At 46.6% G+C, this 26,750-nt stretch overlaps 1 protein-coding gene across 2 annotated transcripts in view; it reads right to left on the bottom strand.

Annotated features, from left to right (window-relative positions):
• Nucleotides 1-1,584: 1,584 nt before the first annotated feature.
• Nucleotides 1,585-26,750, bottom strand: part of LOC117049621 (glutamate decarboxylase 1-like) — a 40,244-nt gene continuing 15,078 nt past the window's right edge. Inside the window, exons 6-15 of one of the 2 annotated variants that reach the window (XM_033154420.1) lie at nt 18,455-18,570; nt 16,660-16,739; nt 15,265-15,319; nt 10,608-10,724; nt 10,011-10,075; nt 8,446-8,524; nt 6,427-6,576; nt 5,185-5,292; nt 3,483-3,572; nt 1,585-1,909 (exon numbers count right to left, since the gene is read on the bottom strand). In XM_033154420.1, coding sequence (XP_033010311.1) covers nt 1,736-1,909; nt 3,483-3,572; nt 5,185-5,292; nt 6,427-6,576; nt 8,446-8,524; nt 10,011-10,075; nt 10,608-10,724; nt 15,265-15,319; nt 16,660-16,739; nt 18,455-18,570 — 1,034 coding nt within the window. In that variant the 3' untranslated portion in view covers nt 1,585-1,735. The remainder of the gene's footprint in view (nt 1,910-3,482; nt 3,573-5,184; nt 5,293-6,426; nt 6,577-8,445; nt 8,525-10,010; nt 10,076-10,607; nt 10,725-15,264; nt 15,320-16,659; nt 16,740-18,454; nt 18,571-26,750) is intronic. The other variant, XM_033154421.1, reaches the window with a different exon arrangement.

Here is a 26,750-nt window from a genome sequence, read left to right as displayed (position 1 = left end):
TAGCTGCCTTGTCTCCCTGCTGGAGGGATAGGATTCCTGGTCTTCAATTACCGTATACAAGTTCCGCACTCTTACCTAGCTAACACCAAATGAACAGGAGACATACCCAGATGAAAACAAGAACCCTCCTCTGTCTTAACATGCATGTTTCATGTACATAATTCATAGAAATCAACCATGTTTTACATAATTGGAAAATCACTTATGCGTTTATTAATTTATTTAGCATTCATAATACAATGACAATATTGCTGTAATGCTGTTCGACGTGTTCTGCATTGTGTACATTAAATCCATATAACTTCAGCTAATAATCTATTACTCTGTGCTTATTGAGATCCCTGTCAATGTCCCTGATAGTAATGCCCCTTTTCAACACAACACAAATATAATTTCCTAATAAATATTAAGGATTTATTCAGACATCAAAAAATAAAAATCATCCCTATGGATCTTACAGGCAGAAGAAAGAAATGTGTTTTTTGATCTCTTGTGATGCTTGCTTTGCATAGGGCTGCCATCATATAATAAAGCAGGCTTGCATCTGTTGATCCATTGTGACCTGGTACATTTGGTTCAAATCAAAGGCAATGAAAAGTGCACCATATTTTTTTGTGTGTAGATCTAGATCTATCTGCCTGGACTTGGGCCTATTAATTCTAAGAAAATGATACATGGACTCCTCTTGTCTTCATAAGGAAAACAGCATTCCAAACCTGAGAAATGGGATTTAATAGACAAATCCTAAGGGAGCAATCCTCTGCACAAGAAGCTGGTGTAAAGCAAGCTGGTGTGAGTTAAACTGGTGTAAACAAAGCTACACCACATCCAAATTCCGTTCAACAGCATAGGCACTGCTGGCAGAGCTGGCCTGGCAGAGGGAAAACAAACCTTTTATATAGTTCCAGTTACAGGTAGGTAGCCGTGTTGGTCTGCCATAGTCAAAATAAAATAAAAAATTCCTTCCAGTAGCACCTTAGAGACCAACTAAGTTTGTTCTTGGTATGAGCTTTCGTGTGCATGCACACTTCTTCAGATACACTGAAACGGAAGTCACCAGACCCTTAAATATAGTGAGGGAGTGGGGAGGGGTATTACTCAGAAGGGTGGTGGGAATGGGTGATCAGCTGATAGGTGTGGAAAACCTGTTGATGACTGTTAACGACTGCAATTTTTACAGGGTCTTACAGGGAAAGGCAAGGGGTGAGATGGCTAAAGATAGCTTTGTCATGTATAATGAGATAAGAATCCAATGAGATAAGAATACCAAGAACAAACTTAGTTGGTCTCTGAAGTGCTACTGGAAGGAAATTTTTATTTTACTTTTATATAGTGTTTGAGTTACATCAGCTTTAGGGCAGGTTGCCAAGCCACATGACTGAGCTGTCAAAGCATGGGATCCAGCTTAAGTTACCTCTCTCTTGCCACACCCTTTTCATAGACCTTACGCAAAAGCTTAAAATCCACCACCTAAAAAGTGCTGATGTTGTTAGACACATGCAAGTCAGAGATATGGGATATCTACCAGTCTGTCTTCTAACCACCCCTGCCTTAAATGCTATATTAATAGATCTTGTATTTGAACATGAGCAGCTTCTAACCATGGTTTGTTCCTATTTTGAAGAGCCTCAATAATGCATCCAAGGTCATCAGAACAACAGTGACAAAACTTTAAACAGGATCCACTACACCAATGAAATGTTGCTCCCCGCTTTTTGAGATTTATGGCCAGTTGTTACAAATCCTTCCCAAGCCTTTCAATTTCTTCCAGGAGAAAATCAACATCTGATTTCTTGGTTGCTGGGTTAGAGAAGACCATTCTGAAAAAATTCACATGGTTCCCGTGAGGCTGATAACTAACCATTGTAGTACCTTCTTCTATCATCCTCGCTTTTATCTTTGGAGCAACCTAAACATGGATATATATATATAAAGTTGCAATTATGTTCTGGAATAACTTAGGGACTAGTTCCATGAATAGGCAGTAGCAATGGTCTGGATCTGTAGCAGAGTAGATACGGTACTGTAATGTTTGGTTTTAAAGAAAGGATGGAACTCATTGGACATGTGAAAGAAGAGATTTATCATGTGCTTTTGACATTTGGCAGGCATCCTCACTAAATTCAGTATACCTGAAGGAGTATCTCCACCCCCATCGTTCAGCCTGGACACTGAGGTCCAGCTCCGAGGGCCTTCTGGCAGTTCCCTCACTGTGATAAGTGAGGTTACAGGGAACAAGGCAGAGGGCCTTCTCGGTAGTGATGCCCACCCTGTGGAATGCCCTCCCATCAGATGTCAAGGAAATAAACAACTGACTTTTAGAAGACATCTGAAGACAACCCTGTTTAGGGAAGTTTTTAATGTTTGGTGTTTTATTGTGCTTTTGATACTCTGTTGGGAGCCGCCCAGAGTGGCTGGGGAAACCCAGCCAGATGGGTGGGTTATAAATAAATAAATAAATTATTATTATTATTATTATTATTATTATTATTATTATTATTATTATTACAGTGGTTCCTCAGGTTACAGATGCTTCAGGTTACAGACTCTTCTAACCCAGAAATAGTACCTTGGGTTAAGAACTTTACCTCAGAATGAGAACAGAAGTCGCGCGGCGGTGGCGCGGTGGCAGCAGGAAGCCCCATTACCTAAAGTAAGAATGGACCTCTGGAATGAATTAACTTCTTAACCCGAGGTACCACTGTATTATTATTATTATTATTATTATTATTATTATTATTATTATTATTATTATTATTATTATTTAGATGACAGCTGAACACATTTTTTCAGCAAACTTACACCCATGTGTAATCTATTTAACTATTTTTGTTTCCAAAGTCTTACTGTTTTGAACAATAGCTATTTTATGTATATGTGGGTTTTCCCTGTGTTTTAGGTACTATTTTACTACATATGCCTCTTAAGAGAGCTCTTTGATTCAGCAGTTTATAAATTTCTCTAAATAAATTAAATACAAGTATTGGAAACAAATGCAAAGAAGGGGCTTATATTATGAGACAAACAGCCCTTTTAAAAGGGTATCTTGTCACTGGTGCTGTAGTATGATTGGCTAAAACTTCCAAAGATGTAATAAGCACAACAGCTAGGACACTCTCAGGACTAAGCCATGGGGGGCAGCAGCAGGGGGGAACCAGTCTCTAGGAATCAGCACCCAAGAGTTTCAGGGTTGAAGAACACACCAAAACACATTTAAATATGTGTTTTAAGAGAACTGTGCCTTAATATTTCTGAGAGGCTGTTTCCCTAAAATTGCAGATTAATTTGGGAATGCAACAGAATGGAATTATAGATTTAGAAAACATGCAAAACTGCCACAGACTAGAAATGGACAAGTTTTCCCATCCCTAGTTCTGGTGTGTAGATGAAAGAAATTGGGGTCTGGAACAGATCTTCACAACAACAGCATTTCAGTACACACTTTCTGTGACTGACAAAAAGGTTTGCATGAGAAATTCTACCTGATGTAGTCTTTTCTCTCTCTCTGGTCCCTTTGGGATCTTTCGAAGGCTGGATGGGATGTACCAGAAACACACATTGGTGAGTTCAGGCTTAGACAAACAAAATAAAATACAAATTACAAAATGCCAATGTCTATCTGCAACAAATGTTTCCATTTATTAAACCCACCTGGGCAGATTCTAAACTTCACAATTCCTTTTGAGCAGTTTCTCTAATGCAATTCACTCACAAATGCTTGCTGTGTGTGAATGTGAAGCAAACCTAAGCCCAATGATTCTCCCTGAGCTTTTAAGATATAAAATATTTCATAACGATTCCAGAATCTGAAGGAGAGAATCTTGGTTTTCACAATTTTCTCGCACAAAATTAACATGGAAGCCAATGTTTAGTAAGACTCCAAATATATAAAAAGTCCCGGAAATGCTTCATAATCTAGCTGGCAGTTGCAAAATGATCATTACTCAAAACAAGTCCGACAAGAGTCAGTTGTATTTTACTGTGAAATCTAAATTCATCCCAATATAAGTCTGGTCTCTGTGAAAGAGCTGGCTTTAAAAAGTGAAAATAAATCATTTAAATGTACCAAAACCCCAGGTGAGATGGCTATTGGGAAGCCAGATTTATTAGCAAATATGTTACACAAATAGTTCAATAAAATCAGTTTGCCAAATGACAACTGTCAGCACTCTCAGTACGATGTCTGAAAAGTCAGAATTCTAATTTATACAAAAGTATTCATTTATTTATTGCATTTATAGTCCACCTTTCCTTCAAGGAGCTCAATGTGGAGTATGTAGATCTCTCCATTTTATCCTCACCACAACCTTGTGAGGTAGTTTAGGCTGAGAGCGAGTGACTGGCCCAAGGTCGCCCAAATTCAGTCATGAATAAGGTCTCAGCCAAGAAGAAACTCAACCAAGACATGTATTTCAGTTGAATTTGTGGGTCCGAGCATGAAATGCTTTGACATTCAAAACTCACAGGGGAAACTGGTAGTTTCTATTGACAAAGAAAGCAGATGGTACCTTGGACAGCTCCCAGAGGCCCTACTAAGGCTGCTACAATAGATACCACCTCTGCAGGGAGCTAGAACCCAATGAAGCTCAATGAAGCTTTATATATAGGCTAACCAGTGATAAAGCTCCGCCTCCCTGGAAGAGCTGGCTGGCTGGATAAAAGGCCCTCAACTTATCATCTTCTAGTCCCTGACTTCTGAGAATCTAGAGAGACAGAGATAACATAGGAGATTCATCCTTTGAATAAGTTTCTCCCATCAAGGAAGTGGCTTGAATCTCATCCACATCAGAGTCTTCTTCTATGAACTGCAAGGGTTGCGGTTCACAACATAAAATTACACACACACACACACACACACACACATATGCACCAATAAACCCCCCCCCCCACAACGCATTTAAAAGGGAGGGCATCAAAAGATGATCTCAGGGTCTGGGGAGAGAGAGAGAGAGAGAGAGAGAGAGAGAGAGAGAGAGAGAGAGGATCCATGAAGTATTGCTGAGCCTAACCAAACCAATCCATACACAAAAGCTGAGCTTCTGTGGCAATTTATACCCTGGGATTTCAAAGGGGTCTCTCATTTTGAAAACAGGACCTCTGTAGTATCTGGGACCTGGTGTTTTTAGAGGCAGGATGTCAGGACCAATGCCTAATCCAGTAGTACTATCCTTGTTCAATACTTACTTCGGCATCAAACACAAGCTCATAGTTCTTTCTTGTCTTCAGTTCCTTGTAAAGGTATTCTGCAAGTTCTAGAAATCTGTTGATAAGCGTTTCAAATCCTTGCGTGCCCTGTAAGATATCAGTGGAGGGAAAGAGACAAAGTGAGAGAGTTCACTTTGCATCTAGACTGTATCATACTATTTAAAGGATGGAAAGGCCAGTAAATCTAGCCTCCTGGCCACTCACAGGTCAGCCTACGAAAACAAGGTTTCAGTAAGCTACAAGTATAGCAGAAATCCAGAACAAACCTGCAGCCCTTCAGATGTTGCTGGACTCCAGCTCCCACTGGCCCTTAGTCAACATGCCCAATGGTCAAGAATTGCAGGAATTGTAGTCCAGGTACATTTGGAGAGCTACAGGTTCCCCTTCTCTGAATTAGAGAATATGTGCACTGCCTACAAGGAAGAGCTGAAACTCAAAGGTAGTGCAACTGCTTTGCATGCAGAAGGTCCCAGGTTCATCTCTGGCATCTCCAGGTGGGACTGTCTTAAACCCTGGAGAGCCACCTCCAGCCAAGTATAGCCATTAGTGAGCTTGATGGACCAAGCCTCTGCATGAGATCATAGAACCATAGAATTGTAGAGTTGGAAAGGGTCCCAAGGGTGATCTAGTGCAATTCCATGTGGCACAGGAATCACAACTAAAGAATCCCTGGCAGGTGGCCATCCAACCTCTATTTAAAAACTTGCAATGAAGGAGTTTACCACCTTCCGAGGTAGTCCATTCCACCGTTGGAAGTCCTTCCTAATGTTTAGCCAGATTCTCCTTTCTTGTAATTTGAATCCACTGGTTCAGTTTCTGCCCTTTGGAGCAGAAGAAAATATGTCCTTCGGAATATCCATCAGAAACTAATGCATTACTCTGTTCCTCAGAAGGTGCATCCAGTGCTATTTTTCTACAAAAAGAGGTGCCAAAACTCACCATGAACACCTCCCTTGCTCTCTTAGAATGGCAACAGTGCCCACCTGAGAGGTGCCAGAACTGAGTTCCAGCTGAAAAAAAGCCCTGGGTGCATCAATATAGAAGAGTTTCGTGGGTTTGGCAACCTCACTTTACCTGCAGTTCCCCTGCTCTCACTTCCTCTCCCTCCCTTCCATGGCTTCAGAGTCATCTTTTCATGATGAACGCCATTGTTATGCAATATACAGTATCTCAGCGACTTCCTCCCACGTGGGATTCTGATCCCTGCAAGATGTCTCCTACCTTAGCTCTCCACATTAGCCACAGCTTGAATATGTCAACATGCCGGCCACACTGGATTGCCTTGTCCCCAGTGTCGTAGGCTGTGTCATACTGTTTGTCTGGTTGGAAGAGATATCCGGCACAGAGCTGATTACAGGCTTGGAGAAGACCCTGGCAGAGAGATAGAACTGTTAAGATAATGCTGCATTTGAAATCACCTTCATGTTTGTAACTATTCAGTGACAGGAAGTAAACATAATTTATTGACATTTTAATGATTTTGTAGAACCTGCTCTGAGAGATTTTCCTGAACATGATATACATGTGTACAGGGAACATAAAAGAGAACTCTGCTGGAACAGACCTCTCTAATCACATCTGGCCCAGCATCCTGATCTCCACAATTGTCAGCCAGAAATCCACAAGCTGGGCATGATGACAATGGTCATGTTTTAGCCCCATTGAAATAAATGGCATAACTTAGTCACAATTAACTTAGAATACAACTGATTTCAGTGGGGATACAGCATGAGACTCTACCGGTGAGAGCACCTTTCCCCATATATTCCCACTCAGTTTGTGGATCTGGGACTGTTGCAGATGCAGATAATACTCTCTCTCTGGATTTGTAAGAAACTGGTATTTAATTGTGGCCACACTCACAATCTGGAACTCCCTGCCTATTGACATCAAGCAGGTGTCTTCACTACACTCCTTTCCGTACCTGCTTTAGACATGCCTCCCCCAGATGTTTAGATGTGTTTTAATATATATATTTTAACTTATCACTGATTTCAGCAGTGATTTCAGTGCTTTAAATAGCTGTTTTAACTATAGTCAAATGAAATCGCAGGCAGGATTCGAGATAAAAGCAGTGGAAGAAAAATGATAAGGTAACGGTACGTAGAGAAACTTTTTGTAATCGATCAAGATAGAATGCAGCGGAAAAGGTTTGAGTAAAAACGCGGTAGAGACAGGGTGCGAAGTCAACTTATGAAACAATGTCATTACTTGATATGAAGATTATTATAAAAATGTTTCAAAAAATTGGTTAACAAATTGTATTGCAAAAAAACCCAGCGGCTTCCAATGAGCAGCATTTGCGGCCCAATGTGGCGACGCCTCTTCCCCCAGATGTGACACGACGTCTTAGTTGTTTTTTCCCCGTCCCCCTCGGCCTTCGGGGAGGCTCACAGGTTCCTGCCAAACCCGCCCATTGAAATGGGCCAATCCACGGTGGCCTGGGGGGGGTATGGGGAGCGGACCAGAGGGAAGCAGGCTTCCCTTGGGTCCACCCCCCATCTATTTGCCCAGCCGACCCCTCAGTGTGGCATCCAGTTGGCCAAGGCCATCAGGCCCACCACGATCTGTTTTATATATATATATACTTTTATTGTCTTATGCCTTTTGTAAACCACTTTGAGGTTGAAGTAGTATATAAATATTATTAAATAAGAATGACTGAGTTAGTCTGGATACAACCCAAGTATTCATCATCATCATCATCATCATCATATTTGTACCCCGCCCATCTGGCTGGGTTGCCCCAGCCAGCGTGTTACTGTCAAAGAGATCAACTCAAACAGTCTTGGTACAACTTGTGACCCACCAAGCCTAATGCAGTCCACTCCCACATATTATGGCCTGCTGGATACTTCAAAATTCTAGCCTCTGCACACAGCCAGCATTTAGCAGGCTACGCTATATAGCTGATGGACTGCATTCAGCTTGGCATGTCACACATTGTTATGTGTACATCACCTGCAGATATATAGCCTAGCACAGCCTTCCCCAGTCTGGTGCTCTCCAGATGCGGACAACTAAATGCACTTTACAACCCAATCATACACATGTTTTCTCCAAAGCAAGTCCCACCAGGTGCAATAGGAGTCACATCCCAGCACCAGACAGCAAATATACCCATGCTTGTGTGGGACTTAGCTCCTTTTTAAAGAAGTGGCATTGAAAAATTGGTCTGGGATCCTGTGTTTGCCCGGAGATATTGAGCTCTGTCCATGGTAGGAAAGGGGTGGGTGTTACCTTTTCACGGACTAAGAAAGCAGAGCACTGCAGCGGAACTCCCATCAGCTTGTGAGGATTCCACGTGACAGAATTAGCCCTAGGTAAAGAAGAAAATTAAAAGGTAATGAATGTGCCAGATTTGAAATGGGTCGTATACTCTGAAGCATATAAACGCACACATAAATATTAGTTGGAAGCATTAGCGATGGAGTCACCGACCTAATAATACTTTATAGAGATGTTCATATCAGCAACTTTGATCCGCAACGTTTATCATCAAAGCAACTTGACAGGAGAATGGGGAGCGGGAGGCGGGGGAAGCAAAACGAAAAGTCAGCAGGACTTTCGAGAGAATGGGGACGCAGCATTTGATGCTGCTGCAAAAAATAAAATAAAAAAATGTATGAAATTATGCCAACAGGAAACAGAGTGAAAATAAACTCGTAGGTCTCTTATATCAGGGGAGAAAGGGTCTTGTTCAGCCTGAGCGCATAGTCAACTTTTTTTTGGGGGGGGTGCATACCAGTGGGACAAAGGGAGGCCAAAGGTGGGCAGGGGAACAGGTGCAACTCTTTGTAGAAGATGTGTCAGGGACTGGCTGGATGAGGAGGAGTGGTGGAAGCCACCTGGCCAAGAGCCCCCCAGGTAAAGTGCAGAGGGAAAGGGTTTGGATCCTGGTGGTGGGAAACCAGCTGTACCACAGAGGAAGGGAAGAGCTGGGAAGTACTGGAGGCTGGGAGCTTGGAGGATGGTGAAGAGGAAGGAACAGGAAAGGAACAGGAATCAGACTTGGCAGGTCCACCACGGAGCTACTCTGACACCTTCTCTGACAGCCTGCAGGCACCCCCCACTCCCAGAACAAGGTGCCTGCTGCATACCACAGAGCACAGAGCCAGGCAGACACAGAGAGGATCCCTTGGGAGGGAGGGGCCCGACACAGAAGGAGTGATAGTGGGTGGGGAGTTACAAGCCAGTCCGGACAACTGCTTCATCTAGGCAGGAGCAACTCCATGTGCTCTTTGTTCTGCTTTCTTAATAAAGGAACAAACAGTACATTAGCTGGTGTTTCACTCTCTGTCTCTGATCTGCGAATGACCTGCTCTCCTTGCCGGCTCCCTGACAAGAGGTTACATACCAGCCATGTCAAAGTCAGAGGATTCCAGACATACACATGCACACTCCTTCCATCCAGATTAAGTCTGTGGTATTCAAGGACACATTGTAGCCAGACACAAGCACTCCAGATTGGTCCTGAGCACTTCCGTTTGGGGTGAGAGGTGGCATAGGGAGGGCTGGGGCCTTGGAAGGGTCTCGTGGGCCAGAGAGGGCCACATTCAGCCACCAGGCCTGAGGCTCTTCACCCCTGTCTTACATAATATAAAACCTGGTACTGCTCTAGATTTATTTTCCTTTCCCCCTCAAACTCAGTGCAACAACTCACTTCCGCTCCTGCTATGAGTCACTATTACTATGGTGACAGGCCTTACGGTCTGCACTTCAGCAAGAGGCCTGAAGCGAGGAGAAAGACTGGCTAATACGTTGATCTCACTGCAGCGTACCCTTAAAGAACATAACATGATTACCTTTCAATGCCGCTCAGTTTGTGGGAATGCCTTCTCGACAGAAGCAGGCCGCCTCCCCATGCTGCCTATCAGAAACAAAACACACGCTTATCTTACTGGGAGAATGCCACCTTTCACCAACACTGTTTCTTAAAATTTTGCCTTCAACTCACCTTAAGTACATTTCTTAATGGAATAAGAATCCAATCTACAGACAATCCTATAGACATTCTGAGCTTAGTACAGTGGAACCTCGGGTTGTGGAAGTAATCCGTGACGGAGGAACGTCCACAACCCACAGCGTTTGTAACCTGCAGCGCCTCATCTGTGCACACGTGTGACGCAATTTGGCACTTCTGCGCAAAACCCGGAAGTAACCCTTTCCGGTACTTCGGTGTTTCCCGCAGTCCGCAACCTGAAAACACGTAACCCGAAGCATTTGTAACCCAAGGTACCACTGTAGTTTTACTACTGATCTCTTTGCTTGGAAGATTTTTTTTAAAAAAAATTATTTATGATTTTCCAATTTGATACATTTCAATAATTTTACAATCATTTAACATTTCAAAACTCGACTTCCAGGAGCAAGATGGAACAGATAGCCAACAACCACCTTACATCCACATGCATCCAGAGGTTATACTTCTTGCAGATGTCAGCTATGTGAACGAGTGGATCGAAAGCTCCATACACAGTTGTCCCGGCTGTGGCACTCACATACAATGGTACTTTGCCCTGAAAAAACAAATTCAAGATGGCAGCCTGTATCAGTGCACATGTAGCATGGACTTGTCCTTTGTCATAACCTAGGCTGCCATACATCCAGAATTTCCCGGACATACTGGAAACACTGCTGTCAGAAACGTCCTTTTTGCGATTTGGCTCAGCAGCCGTCCATCAGGGACGGGCAGAAGAGGAGGAATGGTGAAGACTGCCTCCCCATCCTGACCCAGGGAGGAGGAAGAGGATGACAGTATAGACTTACAACAGGGGTTTGAGGGAGGTCACAGCTCAGAGGCAGATGAGGGGGAAATTTTGGAAATAATGGGAGAGGAGGAGCAGGCAGAGCTGGACCCACCATCTCCCAGAACCCAGCAAACCTTAAATGTAGAAGAGCAAAGAGCTTGAAGAAAGAGGGCACTTACCGGCACCCGTAGAGGAGGTGATGAGGTTGACGAATGAGGAAGTGGGAGAGATGCGGGGTATAGAGTGGAGAAAGGAAATGTGGTTGTATGAATCAGTCCCAAAGTCACCCATAAAGTTGATTATTGATGGGTACAGGGTTGTGAATATCCATCTATTGGCCTCAACTTGATGGCTTAGAAATTGACAAACCAATCTAAAACGTTTCCCTCAATAGTAAAAGTTAATATATCCCCCAAATAAAACTATTCATCACCTATTATGGAGATCCATCTTGACAGGGCTGAGATGCAGTCTGACTGTTAACTGCTTTTGGCTTTACCAAGACTTAAAGCATATCCTCTTTGTGACATCACACATGACATCAGAATGACATGTTTGCATTCAACCTAGACTATCTCCATGTCAACAGCAATGGCCAGTAAATTTCTGCAACCAAGTAACCATCAGCCTGTTTCTAACTAAACTATGGGATGTTCATTTTTTGCTCTCATAATCGAAGCCTGAAGAAGAGCTGTGTATAATCTGAAAACCTGCTTCCACTGTTAAAGAAAACTAATTGTCAGGGGACTGGGCAGAGGAGGAATGGTGGAGACCTCCTCCCCATCCTGACTCTTCCAGGGAGGAGGAAGAGGAAGACAGTATATACTTACAACAGGGGATTGAGGGAGGTCACAACTCAGAGGCAGATGAGGGAAGAAGTTGGGAAATCATGGTAGAGGAGGAGGAGGCAGAGCCAGAGCAGCAGCTGGCTGACATATTGACATTAGAAAACATTCCAGACCCTCCATCTCCCAGAACGCAGCAAGTCTTAAAAGTAGGAGAGCAAAGAGCTCAAAGACTGAGGGAACTTAGTGGCACCAGAAGAAGAAGAAGAAGAAGAAGAAGAAGAAGAAGAAGAAGAAGAAGAAGAAGAAGAAGAAGAAGAGTTTGGATTTGATATCCCGCTTTATCACTACCCAAAGGAGTCTCAAAGCGGCTCACATTCTCCTTTCCCTCCCTCCCTCACAACAAACACTCTGCGAGGTGAGTGAGGCTGAGAGACTTCAAAGAAGTGTGACAAACCCAAGATCACCCAGCAGCTGCATGTGGAAGAGCGGGGACGCAAACCTGGTTATGAGACTACCGCTCCTAACCACTACACCACACTGGCTCCCAGAGGAGGTGATGATGATGATGAATGAGGAAGTGGGAGAGAAGGGGGTGGAGATTCACTTGGGACAATGCCATTATCCAAGTGGATGGGTTCTATAGCCTCCCTGTGTAAATATTGAATTTAAAAAAGGATGGTAATAAACATTCCCTTGTCTTTATACCTTCATGGGCAACTAGCCAGGAGGTCAAAACTTTTAAAAGTTCAACAACTTTGCCCCCCCAAAAGCTGAACAACTTTTGTGAAACATCATAACCATATGCTACAGAGCATGGTAAGATTCATTCCTTTTCTTGGCAAGCATCACTGGATGATATAGGGGCAATGCGGTATATTGCCAAGACATTTTGCCTATATTCTGGAAAATGCATCACAGGTGGGATAATATATTCCTTTTTTCCTTCTTTGTCTTGTGTGCACAATCATCATCATCGATCGTCAGCCTATAGATCAGAACTCTTGGGTTTCCTTCCTCTTTGTCCAGCTCATACGTTCTTCAACACTTAAAATATTTTTTACAAAATTGGGAGGAATTTCAACGTGCTACTATGACAACGGTAGCAGGGGAAACCTCGTTGCACTGGTGGAAGTCTGTGCGCCGGCTTCCACTAGTGAGACTCTCTAGTCGTTGCTTGAGACTGCTTCATATGGCATATTTTAAATACAGTGGAACCTTGAGTTGCGGACGTAATCCGTCCAGGAGGCACATCCGCAACTCAAAGCGTTCACATCCAGAAGTGACACGTCTGCACACACAAGCGGCGTGATTTAGCACTTCTGCACATGCGTGAGTGGCGAAACCCGGAAGTAACCCATTCCAGTACTTCTGGGTTGCCGCAGGATGTAATGCGAAAAGACGCAACATGAAGCGGACGCAACACAAGGTATGACTGTATCATAAAAAGGATCACCAGGACTTCCGGCGGCTGACGCCATTATGGGTGGTCGTGGGATGCTTCGGCTGCGAAGCACCCAGTTCATCCCGGGGGTTAGGAGCCCTGCAGCCGCATAGCGGGGCTCCGGTTGGGGTGCGGGAAGAGCGTCCCGCACCCTGGGCTCCCCGGCTGTGCCCGTTGTGGCTCCGAACCCTTCCCCCGCGCCCCCTGTAAAGGGGGAGTGGGGGTGAAGGTACGACGGAGCCGGGCTATAGGGGACATGCCCCAACCGGGATGGAAATGCGGCGACAAAGCCTGTGATGAGCGTCTAAGTTCTACCTGTCATTAAGGAGCTGATAAGAACCCAGAGGCTGTGAGTAATTGATTGACTCTTTGTATTCCTGGAACGATCTGGGGGAAAGAAGAAAGGCAGCCCGCCTCCCTCCCTTCGAGTGGTGAAAGAAATTAACTCTTTAAGTGACTGCTGCTACAACAATCAATAGAAAGTACTTGGAATTTGAAAACTGAGTCTGTTGAGATCTCCCTTCGGGGGTTAACTGGGGAAAAAATATCTCCGCTTGAAGTTTTGGTCTTTATACTCCGGCTTCGGAGAAATGGCGGCGACTTGGTTTGTCGTGGGAAAAAATTGAAACAAAGGAAGGAAGAGACAGGAACTGAAATCTGATACTCACCCTCTCTCTCAAAATGCTGGACTTTGCGCTCGCACTGGTATCGTACTCTGATTTAAAGGATGAGGAAATGCTCACTGTCTTGCAGATGGAATTGCTTAATCGGAAACTACAAGTCTTGAGTGGAATCATTCATAAAAAGGATTTACTTTCCACAGAGGAGGCTTTTCAAAAGTTCTACACAATGGAATCAAGCCTTGGCAAAGAGCTGGGAAAGGCGCTTGAAGGATGGTCTGAAATGGCTGGGCAAATCCGGGAAAAGGAATTTGAAACGGGAAAACTTACAATATCCAGACTCCGAGGTGGCAGCTCGGGGTCAAGGGACATGGAATTAAGATTTTTACAAGAAGAAGGAGAAAAAGAAACGGAGGAGCCCAGAATGCAGATGAGGAACGCCCTGAGGCTCGATGCGGGGTTTGTTGTGGATGCCGCCTGGATCTGCGGACACTCAGAGGAAAACAATTGGAGATTTGGCTTTGGAGAAAGACAGAAAAAGACAATGGATAGAGGGGGAGTGGGTTGAAGTATTAAATGTATAATCTAAATGGTCTGCCATGGTATCCGAAATCGGAGTGTGAAGTTTGTTAATTACAAGTTTATTTTAAATAAGTAAGGAGATATTGAATTTTAAGTTAAAAGCAGCATGATAAAGGACAGAAGAAATAAGTTTAGCTATAAGAATATTTGGCTATGATTTAGGCTATAACGCAAAGACTGAGATAAGTATGTTTTCTTTTTTTTTTTAAGTAAAGTTAAATCTTTTTATAGAGAAAAGTTGTTAAGGAAATAGTATATTGAATTAAAACCGAAGGTGAAAAGGCGGGGGAAGTCAAACGTCAAGATTTAGAACAAGAAATTTTTTTTTTGTAAGGTTTATAAATAAGAAGAAGAATCCTGACTTTATGTGTATTTGTATTTGTTTTTGTATTTGTAGGTGTGGGGTTGGGTTTGTGTTATATTATGAAAATGCTAATAAAATTTTGTTTTTAAAAAAAAAAAAAGGATCACCAGGCCTGGTACCAATGACTGGTTTTGATATTGGTCTCCAGAGGTGGCGACTCCTACTCTGGGGGGGGGGAGGACCATTGGCTATACAGGCTGGGGCTGATGGGAGTTGGATTCTGGTAACATCTGGGGGACCATAAGCTCTCTAGCCCTGTCCTCCTCCTTTACCATCATCCCTTTCACCTTGTGAAGGACAAGGGGGGGGGGAGATGAGGAGCAGCCACCAAGTCATCCTCAACCACCTGCTAAATTGCCTGGGGGGGGACTAGAGACCCTTCTGACCAGTTCCAAATAACCTGCCCGAGTCCAATTTAGCTCAATAGGGTTTTCACAAACGTACAAATAAATTCCAGCAGAGCAGCTATATAATAAGGACCTGAAAGGTTACATGAAGGTGATGGAAGCCAAACCTGTTTTTTGACTTGGATAATGTTTGCCTCCAGTTCAGATGGAATCATCTTCCCCCTGTTAAGAGCAAAGCAGCAGCAGTTGCGAAATATCATTCATGGTGCATCCTTCCAAATGCATAACAATTAAGGGCACCATCCATTCCCCCCTGCAAGCTTAAGTTTTGCATAGTGGAAGAAACCCCCATAAGACTCAGTGCACTGTCCCCCCCCCCCGTTTTGTAATTTGGGCTGGCACCTGAAATCCGCATGGCGCCTGACAGAACCTCCTTTGCGTGTCTGCTATTTTATCTCACATTCCACCTGGAGACTTTGGTCACACCCACACCAAACATGAAAGCATACAGCTTCCCCCAAAGAATGCTAGGAATTGTAGCTCTGTGCGGAAGCCATGAACTTGAAATGTGCTTGAAATGTTTGCTGTGGATGTGAGCTTATGACCCAAATGCAGACGCCATTACTTCACTACCAGCAGTTTTTCCTGATCTCATCCATACTGTTCTGGAGAACTGAAAAGCCCAATGTTATTTTGTAACGTTTTGATTGACCTGCTAACAGTATTCTCGTGATATGGATTTTAGAATTTTTCTACAATTCATTCGTTTCCGTTCATTTGTTTTCATTGTTTTTTCCTTACATAAACCATGAACTGTTGTTTTTGCTGTAGCAACAGAGCTGCCTTGGGCAGTTACTTTTTGAGGTGGTCACCATGGTATTTTTCCAGAATGCTTTGAAACGGTGTAAATGCCCAGTGAATCTGGGGGAGGCGGCCACCAAATGGAGTTCTGGTGATAAACAAGATGTTGAGCTTCCATCTTTAAAAGGTTTTTAGCCAAGTAGCCCAAAAGAGGCAGGTGGTCTGGGAAATTATTATCAGACCTGTGAAAAACATGACTGTTGGATGCACATCAAGCCATTGCGGAATGAAGCCAAGTGCTTAGGGAGACCTCTGGGCCTATAACTAAACCAGGATTTCAAAAGTGGAATTGATGTCCAGGGGTAATTTCCAAAAGCTGGCACTTTCTTAGGCAAGTCAATTGAAAAATCAACAACCTTGGGGTTTGTCATAAAAAAGCTCAACAATTTTTGTGGTTTCCTAAAAAAATATCTCAGCAACTTTCAGGGTGTCCTGGTTTTTACTTATTGAAATATGATGACTAAACAGGCAGTTCACTGAATGATGTGCAATTAAGAAACTATTTCAGATATGATGCCTAAAATACAGGAAACAATTCAGTTCTGCATTGCGAAAGCAACACATTTGTTTTTTGGGGGAAGTGTTCCTAATATGTGAATCTAGAATATGAAGAAATAAAAGGTTCACACATCTCTGCAAATGCAAGTAAATTGCTTGAGTGGATATATAAATCATGCACAAAAAGCAGTTGAAGGCCTTACCTTTCATCACACTTGACAACAATAACATTATCCATTCCGATCCCAAGAACTGCTGCAGCTTTCTTTACAGAATAATGGCTCTTAGATATTAAGGTTGAAAAGGTTAAATAGAGGAAAGATCTCACAACATGCATTAGAGCTGAAAGATTGCTTCACGATTGCTTCTATGTTATAGAAATACAGAGATAGACAACATAGGGATTTAAGCCCTTGTCGTCTGTTGACATCTAGGCGAATACAATTCAACTAAAGTACTACGGTACTTAAATTATTGTTTTGAGGAGCAGGGTGAACATCATACATGGGGAAACTGCCCATTCCTGTGCTTGCTGGTTTCAGATAAACCATTCCAAAGCATTTATTATCTCTAATACTGTTTCGTTCCATATAGGGAGGTATTGCCGCCAGCTCATAAGGCACCCTTGAGATTTCTCTGGTTACCAACCATTATTTTATGAAGTTGACAAAGGCCACAACCGAGTTAAGGCCAGCAATGAGTTGTGACTAAGCTCCATTGAAATCAATGGGTGAAGATAAAATCTGGTATTTGAAAACTTTCCACCTGGTTTTGCAAGTGAAACAAGGCATAAATTTTAGCTCTTTTGGTCACAATGTGGGAATCAGCCAAATCTTCACAGCGTATACACAATCTTCACTTGAAACTTGCAGAACCAGGCTGATTGCTTGTCCCACCCCCACCCCAACCCCAGAGTTCAGCCATGGAAAAGAATAGAGATGTTTGAACTAGGGCTGGAATGAAATGCCGCCCCCCAATTTACCATGAATTGGTGGCAAATTTGGAATAATAATAATAATAATAATAATAATAATAATAATAATTTATCATTTGTACCCTGCCCATCTGGCTGGGCCTCCCCAGCCACTCTGGGCGGCTTCCAACAAATGTTAAAATACATTAAATTGTCACAGATTAAAAACTTCCCTAAACAGGGCTGCCTTCAGGTATTTTCTAAATGTCAGGTAGTTGCTTATCTCTTTGACCTCTGATGGGAGGGTGTTCCACAGGGCGGGCGCCACTACCGAGAAGGCCCTCTGCCTGGTTCCCTGTAACCTCACCTCTCGCAATGAGGGAACCGCCAGAAGGCCCTCGGCGCTGGATCTCAGTGTCCAGGCTGAACGATGGGGGTGGAGATGCTCCTTCAGGTATACAGGACCAAGGCCATTTAGGGCTTTAAAGGTCAGCACCAACACTTTGAATTGTGCTCGGAAATGTACTGGGGAGTACCCATTTTGATATTTTGCATTCATGCATAAAATGTTTGTTGCAAAAGCCTCTCCTCCTCAGTGAGGGGAGGGGTTGTGAGCGGGAGCCGGCTCCGGCATTGCCGTGGGGGCTTGAGTGACTCCACGCTCCGCCGGGGGAGTCAACTATAGTTTGTTCAACCCAATGTCTAAGCCAATACCACTCACACGCTGTAACCAATAATGTTGTGGCCTTTTACCTCCATTTAACCAAAAATTATGTGTCATTGTGTTTCATTTCTAACATGCGGGAGTAGGGTCCTCGAATCACAACTGATTGATTTCGGTTAGATTTGACTTAGAGTGGCGGTTTTTCCAAGACAAGCATAGCAGCAGTGCATGATTATATACATACATACAAAGTTTCAACAACAACAACAACAAGAGAAGAAGCTTACAAAGGTTTATTACTGGTCTTATAAAAAGCCTTACTAAAATATAGTGATAACAAGTCCCTACAGAGTTATCATTAAAAGGCATCATATCACAGGCAAATAACATCGCATAGACTTTATTGCGAGTGCATACTCACATGTTCAGAAACAAAGAGTACGATGTCTGGAATGGCCGCCATGCCTTTGGTTTTAATCTCAGGGTAACGTTTATAGCGGGCAACTAGAACACTGTAGAGGTTTGATATGCTGCCCCCTGGAAGACAAAGAAAGAAATTAAGCATCTGCTGGAATAGCTTAGTCTCCTTGGGAATGAACAGTACAACATCAGGTCCACTGCACAGATTACCAAGTGGAGAGCGTTATCTATCATTCCACATGGTGGCTCCTCTTTTCCTATAGGAAATGCTCTTCCTCCACTAAAGCTTCCGAACTCCTGTTGCTGAGAGCCACAGAAGAACACAGGGGAGAGAGACGTTCTGCAAGCAATGGCTTTTTCCACCTGCCTTGCCTCACCTTCCAGCCCCAGGAGCCCTTCCCAAACTATGACTTTGAGAACAGCAGAAGCAGCAGCTGGGAAGAGAAGAGTTCAGGGATAGTTTTTAAAAATAATTTTATAAGTTGTGTGTCCTTGCTTCTCAATTTGATCCTCTCATGTGGTTGTGCGTGTTTTGTGGTATTCTATGCATTGTGATTTGCTGTTATTTCTATTGATTATATATTAGCAATTCTTCGTTGCAATTGAATATGTGTAAACTGTTTAATTATTATTTGCATTTAATTTTACTGTTTACTGTTGAATTCTAACGGATTGTTGAATTGTGATGGCCTGGGAGTCAGACTCTGATGCTGAACCTGAGGGATCCCAGCCTGCACAGGATTCCCCGCCTCCAGAACCAGCTGAGCCGGGGCCAGGGCTTGAGCCTGAAGGATCCCTACCTGTGCTGGATCCCCAGGTGCAGGCATCAGCAGAGTCTGCTCTGGCTCCTGATGGGAGGGAGGACCCATTGCCTGCAGGTGCTCCACTCCCAGCCTCTTCAGAGGAAGCTGAGGCATCCCCTGGGTCCAGTAACCCACCAGCCTCTCCTGAGCTACAGAGGCTCAGGGCAGAGAGGCGAAGGGAGTTAAGTGTCTGCAGGAGGAGTGCTCGCCTCCAGGCCCGGAGGAGAGGCGAGTCTCCGGAGGATCGGGACCGCCCTAAGCATAGGGCCAGATAAAAGCCAGCCAGACCCAGCCCAAGTTGCGTGAGCAACTTAGTTGCAAGCGTGTGCTCAACCTGCAACCTTGTGCCTGAACCTGCCTTGGACCTTGACCTGCTCCCTGCCTTGCTCCCCGCTGGATTGACCTCCTTTGGACCCCTAGACCCAGGACTGGACGTGGACCTCGCTTCATGGACAAACCCTTGGGGCCAGCACAGTTTGCTCACGCCACACCCGCACTCCCCCTTCGCTGGGGTGCGTTCGGGAGGAACTAGTAGCCATGGCTGACCAGGCGGCTGCGCTAGTGGCATTGGCCCAGGAGAACCAGGCCTTGACCCACACCGTGCAGCAGCTAAGCAATGCGGTTACGGCGCTTCAGCAGCGTTTGGATGCCCTACCGGCTCCTGGGGCCGCCGCCCCAGCTCCTGGCAAGTACCCAGTGGCCCTGCCAGAGAAATTTGATGGGTCCCCAGCCAGCTTTCCCATGTTTCTCGCCCAGGCCAAGCTGTATATTCAGGGGCGAGCTCGGGATTTCCCTGACGACCGCACCAAGGTGCACTTCCTGATCAGCTTGCTGAAGGACCAGGCGGCCAAGTGGGCGTTGCCGCTGCTCCGGCAAGACTCCCCCTTGCTGACAGACTATACGGGGTTTTGCAATCATCTGGAAACCACGTTCGCCAACCCTCAGAAGGGGAGTCAAGCCAATCGGGCAATTCGGCGGTTGAAACAGGGCAAGTCCACAGTGGCCACCTACGCCACGGAATTTCGGCTGCTGGCGCAGGACTTGACCTGGAACGACTCTGCCCTGCGGGACCAGTATCTCGAGGGACTTTCAGACGAGATACTGGATCACCTGTGTCTCTACTGCGGTGGGAGTGGACACTACGCCCGAACCTGCCCTGAGAAACGCCAGCCGCAGGGAAAACTGCCAACCCCAGTAGCCGATGGCCCAGGCTACCTGGGGACCCAAGCATCGCATGATGGGCCCTCACCAGTGGAATTGCAACACCTCATGATACCGGTGCGTCTATACCCCCCCGGTGGGCCCTGGATTCTCACCCACGCTCCCGGCGCCGGTGCTTCCCTGCAGTTCCGTGGCCAGAGCTGAGTCATTGGAGGAGCCGATGCAGCTCGGGGCAGCGCGGCCTCGCCTCTCCCCCTCGGAAAAGACTCGGCGTCGGGAGGGGAACCTGTGTCTCTACTGCGGTGGGAGTGGACACTACGCCCGAACCTGCCCTGAGAAACGCCAGCCGCAGGGAAAACTGCCAACCCCAGTAGCCGATGGCCCAGGCTACCTGGGGACCCAAGCATCGCATGATGGGCCCTCACCAGTGGAATTGCAACACCTCATGATACCGGTGCGTCTATACCCCCCCGGTGGGCCCTGGATTCTCACCCACGCTCTGGTGGATTCGGGGGCAACCCGCTCCTATATGGACTCTGCCTTCGCCACTCAGCATCAGGTGCCGCTTCAGAACAAGCCGGAACCAGTACAGGTGGAGGCAATTGACGGACGGCTCCTACGCTCGGGCGCTGTTACTCGGGAGACCCAGCCCTTGGTCCTGTGCTACCAGCAGCACCGGGAGGTGCGAACCCTGGACATTGCCACCATGCCCCGGTTTCCCCTGGTGCTTGGGATGGACTGGCTGGAGTCACACAATGTTCAGATCGACTGGGTCAATCGGACTGTACGCTTCCCAGACCCGGGTTCCCGTGCTCAGTCCGAGTTAGTAGCAGCTGCCCCCATGGGGCAGGCTGTGTCAACGCTCCCTGCCGTGTACCAGGACTATTTAGACGTGTTCGAGGAACAGGGAGCAGACAAGCTGCCGCCTCATCGGTCCTTCGACTGCGGCATAGACCTACAGCCTGGGGCGCCCCTGCCTGTGAGCCGCCTATATTCTCTTTCGGAGCCAGAGCGTGAAGCCTTGCAGGACTTCCTTCGCAAGAACCTGGAACGTGGGTTCATTAGACCCTCTACCTCACCCACTGCCGCTCCTGTACTCTTCGTTAAGAAGAAGTGTGGGGAGCTTCGCCTCTGCCATGACTACCGGGCCCTGAATAAGATCACCATCCCAGACCGGTACCCCTTGCCCCTTATTGCAGAATTGCTGGAGCGGGTGCAGGGGGCGCAGATGTTCACCAAACTGGACCTCCGAGGGGCCTACAACTTGATTCGGATCCGTGCTGGGGACGAGTGGAAGACTGCATTCGGGACCCGGTATGGGCAGTTTGAATACCTGGTTATGCCGTTCGGATTATGCAAAGCGCCCGCCGTGTTTCAACGGTACATCAACCACGTGTTCCAGGACTTGCTAGACAAATACGTGGTGGTGTACCTAGATGATATTCTGATTTATTCCCGTGACCCAGCCCGTCACGAGAGTCATGTTCGGTCCGTGTTGCAGCGCTTGCGGGAGCACCGCCTGTACGCCAAGCTCAGCAAGTGCGAGTTCCACCAGCGGTCAGTGGACTTCCTTGGACACCGACTCTCCCCTGACGGGGTGCAGATGGACCCTGGGAAGGTGGCTGCGGTTCGAGAGTGGGCTGCGCCCCAAGACGCCCTTCTCCTGGGATGAGGAGGCTGAAGTGGCATTTCAGGGGTTGAAAGCCTGTTTCCAGAGGGCGCCGATTTTACAGCACCCTGATCCCTCTCGTCCCTTCGTGGTGGAGACTGATGCCTCCAGTACGGCTCTCGGTGCCATCCTGTCTCAGCAACACGGACCCGATGCGCCACTGTTACCCTGCGCTTACTACTCCCGGCAGCTCCTTCTGGCGGAGCGTAACTATACCGTGTGGGAGCGGGAACTACTGGCCATCAAGGTGGCCTTTGAGGTCTGGCGCCATCATCTGGAGGGGGCACGACACCCGGTGGAAGTGAGAACGGACCACCGGAATCTGGAGTACCTCCAGACCACCCGCAAGTTGAACCAAAGGCAGATCCGGTGGGCGCTGTTTTTCTCCCGGTTCCAGTTCCGGATCCGCTACATCCCTAGCTCCCAAAACCGGAAAGCGGATGCCCTGTCCCGGAAACCTGAGGACGTTGCAGACACTGTACAGCAGGCAGTACCGACGACTATCTTACCACCAGCCGCATTCCTGGCCACTCAGGAGGCCAAGCCGCTGCAGGCTCGGGTGCGAGAACAGCAACGGGTCGATGCTTGGGCACAGGAACGGCTCCGGGAACTGTCTGACGGGTCATGCCCTCGATATCCGGGGCTGGCCCTGCACCAGGGCCTACTGCTGCACCAGGGTCGTCTATACATCCCACCAGGACCATTGCGGGCTGAGGTTCTCCAGATGTCCCACGATGCCCCAGCAGCAGGGCACTTTGGGCGGTACCGGACCACCCATCTGGTAAGCCGGGAGTTCTGGTGGCCCCGCCTGAAGGCTGATGTGGCACGCTATGTTGCTGGTTGCGACATCTGCCGGCGGGCCAAGGGTCCTACCGGGCGACCCCCCGGTCTGCTCCAGCCATTACCAGTCCCACCGCGTCCCTGGCACACGGTCTCGCTGGACTTTGTGGTGGACTTGCCCCCATCTCGTCACTGTACCTGCCTCCTGGTTTTCACGGACCATTTCACTAAGATGGTGCACTGTGCCCCCTGCCCGTCCATACCCACAGCTAAGGAAACGGCTCAGCTGTACTTGCAGCACATCTTCCGCCTGCATGGCCTGCCCGAGCGTGTGGTTTCTGACCGCGGCGTCCAGTTCACATCCCACTTCTGGCGAGCCCTGCACCAGACCCTTGGGACGGAGGTCTGTCTATCTTCGGCCCACCACCCGCAGACCGATGGCCAGACGGAAAGGGCAAATGCGGTGCTGGAGCAGTACCTCCGGTGTTACTGCAGCTTTCAGCAGGATGACTGGGTCGATCACTTGCCATTGGCGGAGTTCGCCTACAACAATGCAGTGAACGCCTCCACCCAGCAGACCCCGTTCCAGGCCTCCTACGGCTACCATCCACGTTTGTTCCCGGACGTGCTGCCAGCTTCCGCGGTCCCCGCAGTGACAGACTGGCTTCAGGAGCTTCAGTCCCAGCAACAATTATTGATGGAGCAACTGCGCCAGGCCAAGGACGCATACAAGGCCCAGGCTGACCGACATCGTCAGGAGGGGCCAGAACTCCATGTTGGCGATCGGGTGTGGCTCTCTACCCGTCACCTGCATCCTTCTCGGCCCTCACGAAAGCTGGATGCACGGTTTGCCGGCCCATTCACCATCACTGCGCAGGTGTCGCCGGTGGCGTTTCGCCTCCAGTTACCTCCATCGCTCAAGGTTCACCCAGTATTCCACCGGTCCCTACTTAGTCCAGTCGCCCCGCCTGACGAGTTCCACCCGGACAATCCACGACCGCAGCCAGTTTTGGTTGAGGGGGAGCCTGAGTACGAGGTGGAGCGCATTCTCGACTCACGATACCGCAGGGGGAAGCTCCAATACCTCATCGACTGGAAGGGGTATGGGCCTGAGGATCGTTCATGGGAACCAGCGGGAAACGTCCACGCACCTGCCTGCCTCCGTGATTTCCATGCAACTTACCCCAGCAAGCCTGGTCCGGCCCCTCGGTTGAGGGGGAGGCCTGGGAGGGGGGATGGTGTGATGGCCTGGGAGTCAGACTCTGATGCTGAACCTGAGGGATCCCAGCCTGCACAGGATTCCCCGCCTCCAGAACCAGCTGAGCCGGGGCCAGGGCTTGAGCCTGAAGGATCCCTACCTGTGCTGGATCCCCAGGTGCAGGCATCAGCAGAGTCTGCTCTGGCTCCTGATGGGAGGGAGGACCCATTGCCTGCAGGTGCTCCACTCCCAGCCTCTTCAGAGGAAGCTGAGGCATCCCCTGGGTCCAGTAACCCACCAGCCTCTCCTGAGCTACAGAGGCTCAGGGCAGAGAGGCGAAGGGAGTTAAGTGTCTGCAGGAGGAGTGCTCGCCTCCAGGCCCGGAGGAGAGGCGAGTCTCCGGAGGATCGGGACCGCCCTAAGCATAGGGCCAGATAAAAGCCAGCCAGACCCAGCCCAAGTTGCGTGAGCAACTTAGTTGCAAGCGTGTGCTCAACCTGCAACCTTGTGCCTGAACCTGCCTTGGACCTTGACCTGCTCCCTGCCTTGCTCCCCGCTGGATTGACCTCCTTTGGACCCCTAGACCCAGGACTGGACGTGGACCTCGCTTCATGGACAAACCCTTGGGGCCAGCACATGAATATTGATTTATTTGATATAAGTTGTTTGTTTTAAAGTTATTATGACTTTTTATATTGGATCAGATTGTTACTGTTAATGTTTGATGTTTTATTATTATTTTACTATGTGATGGAAGCTGCCCAGAATGGCTGAGGCAACCCAGCCAGATGGGTATGGGTGGGCGATTATTTATTCGTTTATATTAGTATTAGTATTAGTATTCTTAGTATTAGTATTAGTATTAGTATTAGTATTAGTATTAGTATTAAAATACATAACATACTAGGTTCTTGCAAGTTTTCCCCAGGCAACTGGTTGGCTGCTGTGAGTACAAGGTGTTGGGCCATTGGCAAGATCCAGTAGGACTTTCCTTATGCTCTAGGAGCTCACCTCAGATCAGACCATTTCTTCCATCCATCCCACCCCTTGCACACTTTTGTGGTGGCACAAAGAAAGCTGGTCGATCCTCCTGAGCTACATAGCTTGCTGTGCAGGAAAAGCTACCACACACAGGTAGGGACACCCAATAACCACCGTACCCATCCATTTTTAAGTTACATGATGACCACTTGTCTGCATCAGCTAACCATCTGTTGCATTACTCTGGTATTATGTCATTCAACTATCCTTATCATCAACAGATGAATTGGGGAAATGGTTGGAAATAGGATGCAGCACAGGAGAACTAGGTGTGGCTTCTGCAAGCATTTTGTGGTCCCCGAAGCCTTTTGCATCGATACAACAGTTGGAGCCGGTGTGGTGAGTCGGAGCCAGAGAGCTGCCTTCCCAGTTTCGGCATCTTGCAGCTTACCTAGATGGGCTTGGAATAGGTGGAACAGTAGAGTCCTCCCAGCACAGCTCCACCCACCCACCCAAACTGGATGTAACCGACAAGTAAGAGCTAAGCTACAGGATCAGCAATCTCTCATGATGAACTGTGCCATTTCAGATGATAGGGCATCCAATGTCTGAACATTTTCCCCATATGAATATTCCTTGTGCGTACAAAACTAGCGTACAATAAAAGTTGCTTTTCACAAGAGGGGGCACTCAGACACTTGATCCCCCTACCAGCATTCAGAAGCAGTAAATTTCTGGAATACCTGTAATGCTGCGGATCATTTGTAGATCATTTGTTTTGGCCATGATAAGCCAAGCATGTGACAATGGTATTGAACCTTAAATGTTTCACATACCATTCTTTGTTGGCAACCAGAATTTAGACTGATTCATTTTATTTATTTATTAAATTTCTATACAGCTCTTCATCCAAGGATCATATGGCCATTTACAATATTAAAATTTATGACCTACTGTACATAACACACACAAAAAAATACACACAGTTTAACGGGCCGTAGATTGTTTAATTAGCCAAAGGCCTTCCTACCATTCCCCAACACAAAGGCTGTGCTCTGAATATACTACACTAAATTATGGTTCAGAAAGACATGAACAAGCCTGGCCTCCTGTGAAGCTCAAATACTTCCCCCTTCCCTCCTCACACAGTTCATAAGCTTCCATTTCCACTTTTGGCTAAGTGTGGCTTATAACGTCATCCAAACCTGGAACTGTGTTTATAGCCCACTATGGTTAGTTTAAAACAAGCCAGTTTTGCAAAACACCATTTGGAGTTGGCTTGTTTGAAACTCACCATAGTTAACATTAACCACACCTTGTCAGTGCAGACAACACAACAAACTGCAGTTAACCAAAAGCAGAAATAGAAATTTTCAATTTCCTATTCCCCCCCCCCATTTTATTTATAATATTCATTATTACCATTTCCCAAATCACATTCACGCTCAAATACACATTTCCACCATTAAAATCTATATTTTAACAAAAACATTCAATGGCTTCCCTTCTTCCTCTTCCCTGGTTCCTTTCATTTTCCCACCATTCCCACATATTCGTATACTGTATATCCATTTAGATCACTTTCTCCCCTTATTCTTCCTTTATTATATATTGCACTGTTGAATTTACCTTAATGCTGCTAGCATTTTCACTTGTTTACAATCATTTTCCAAATACTCCACAAAGTTTTTCCGTTCCTTTGTAT

The sequence above is a fragment of the Lacerta agilis genome, chromosome 7 (genome assembly GCF_009819535.1).
Source record: "Lacerta agilis isolate rLacAgi1 chromosome 7, rLacAgi1.pri, whole genome shotgun sequence".
Lineage (NCBI taxonomy): Eukaryota > Metazoa > Chordata > Lepidosauria > Squamata > Lacertidae > Lacerta > Lacerta agilis.
Note: the sequence above shows the minus strand (reverse complement) of the source record. Positions and strands in the feature narration are given on the sequence as shown.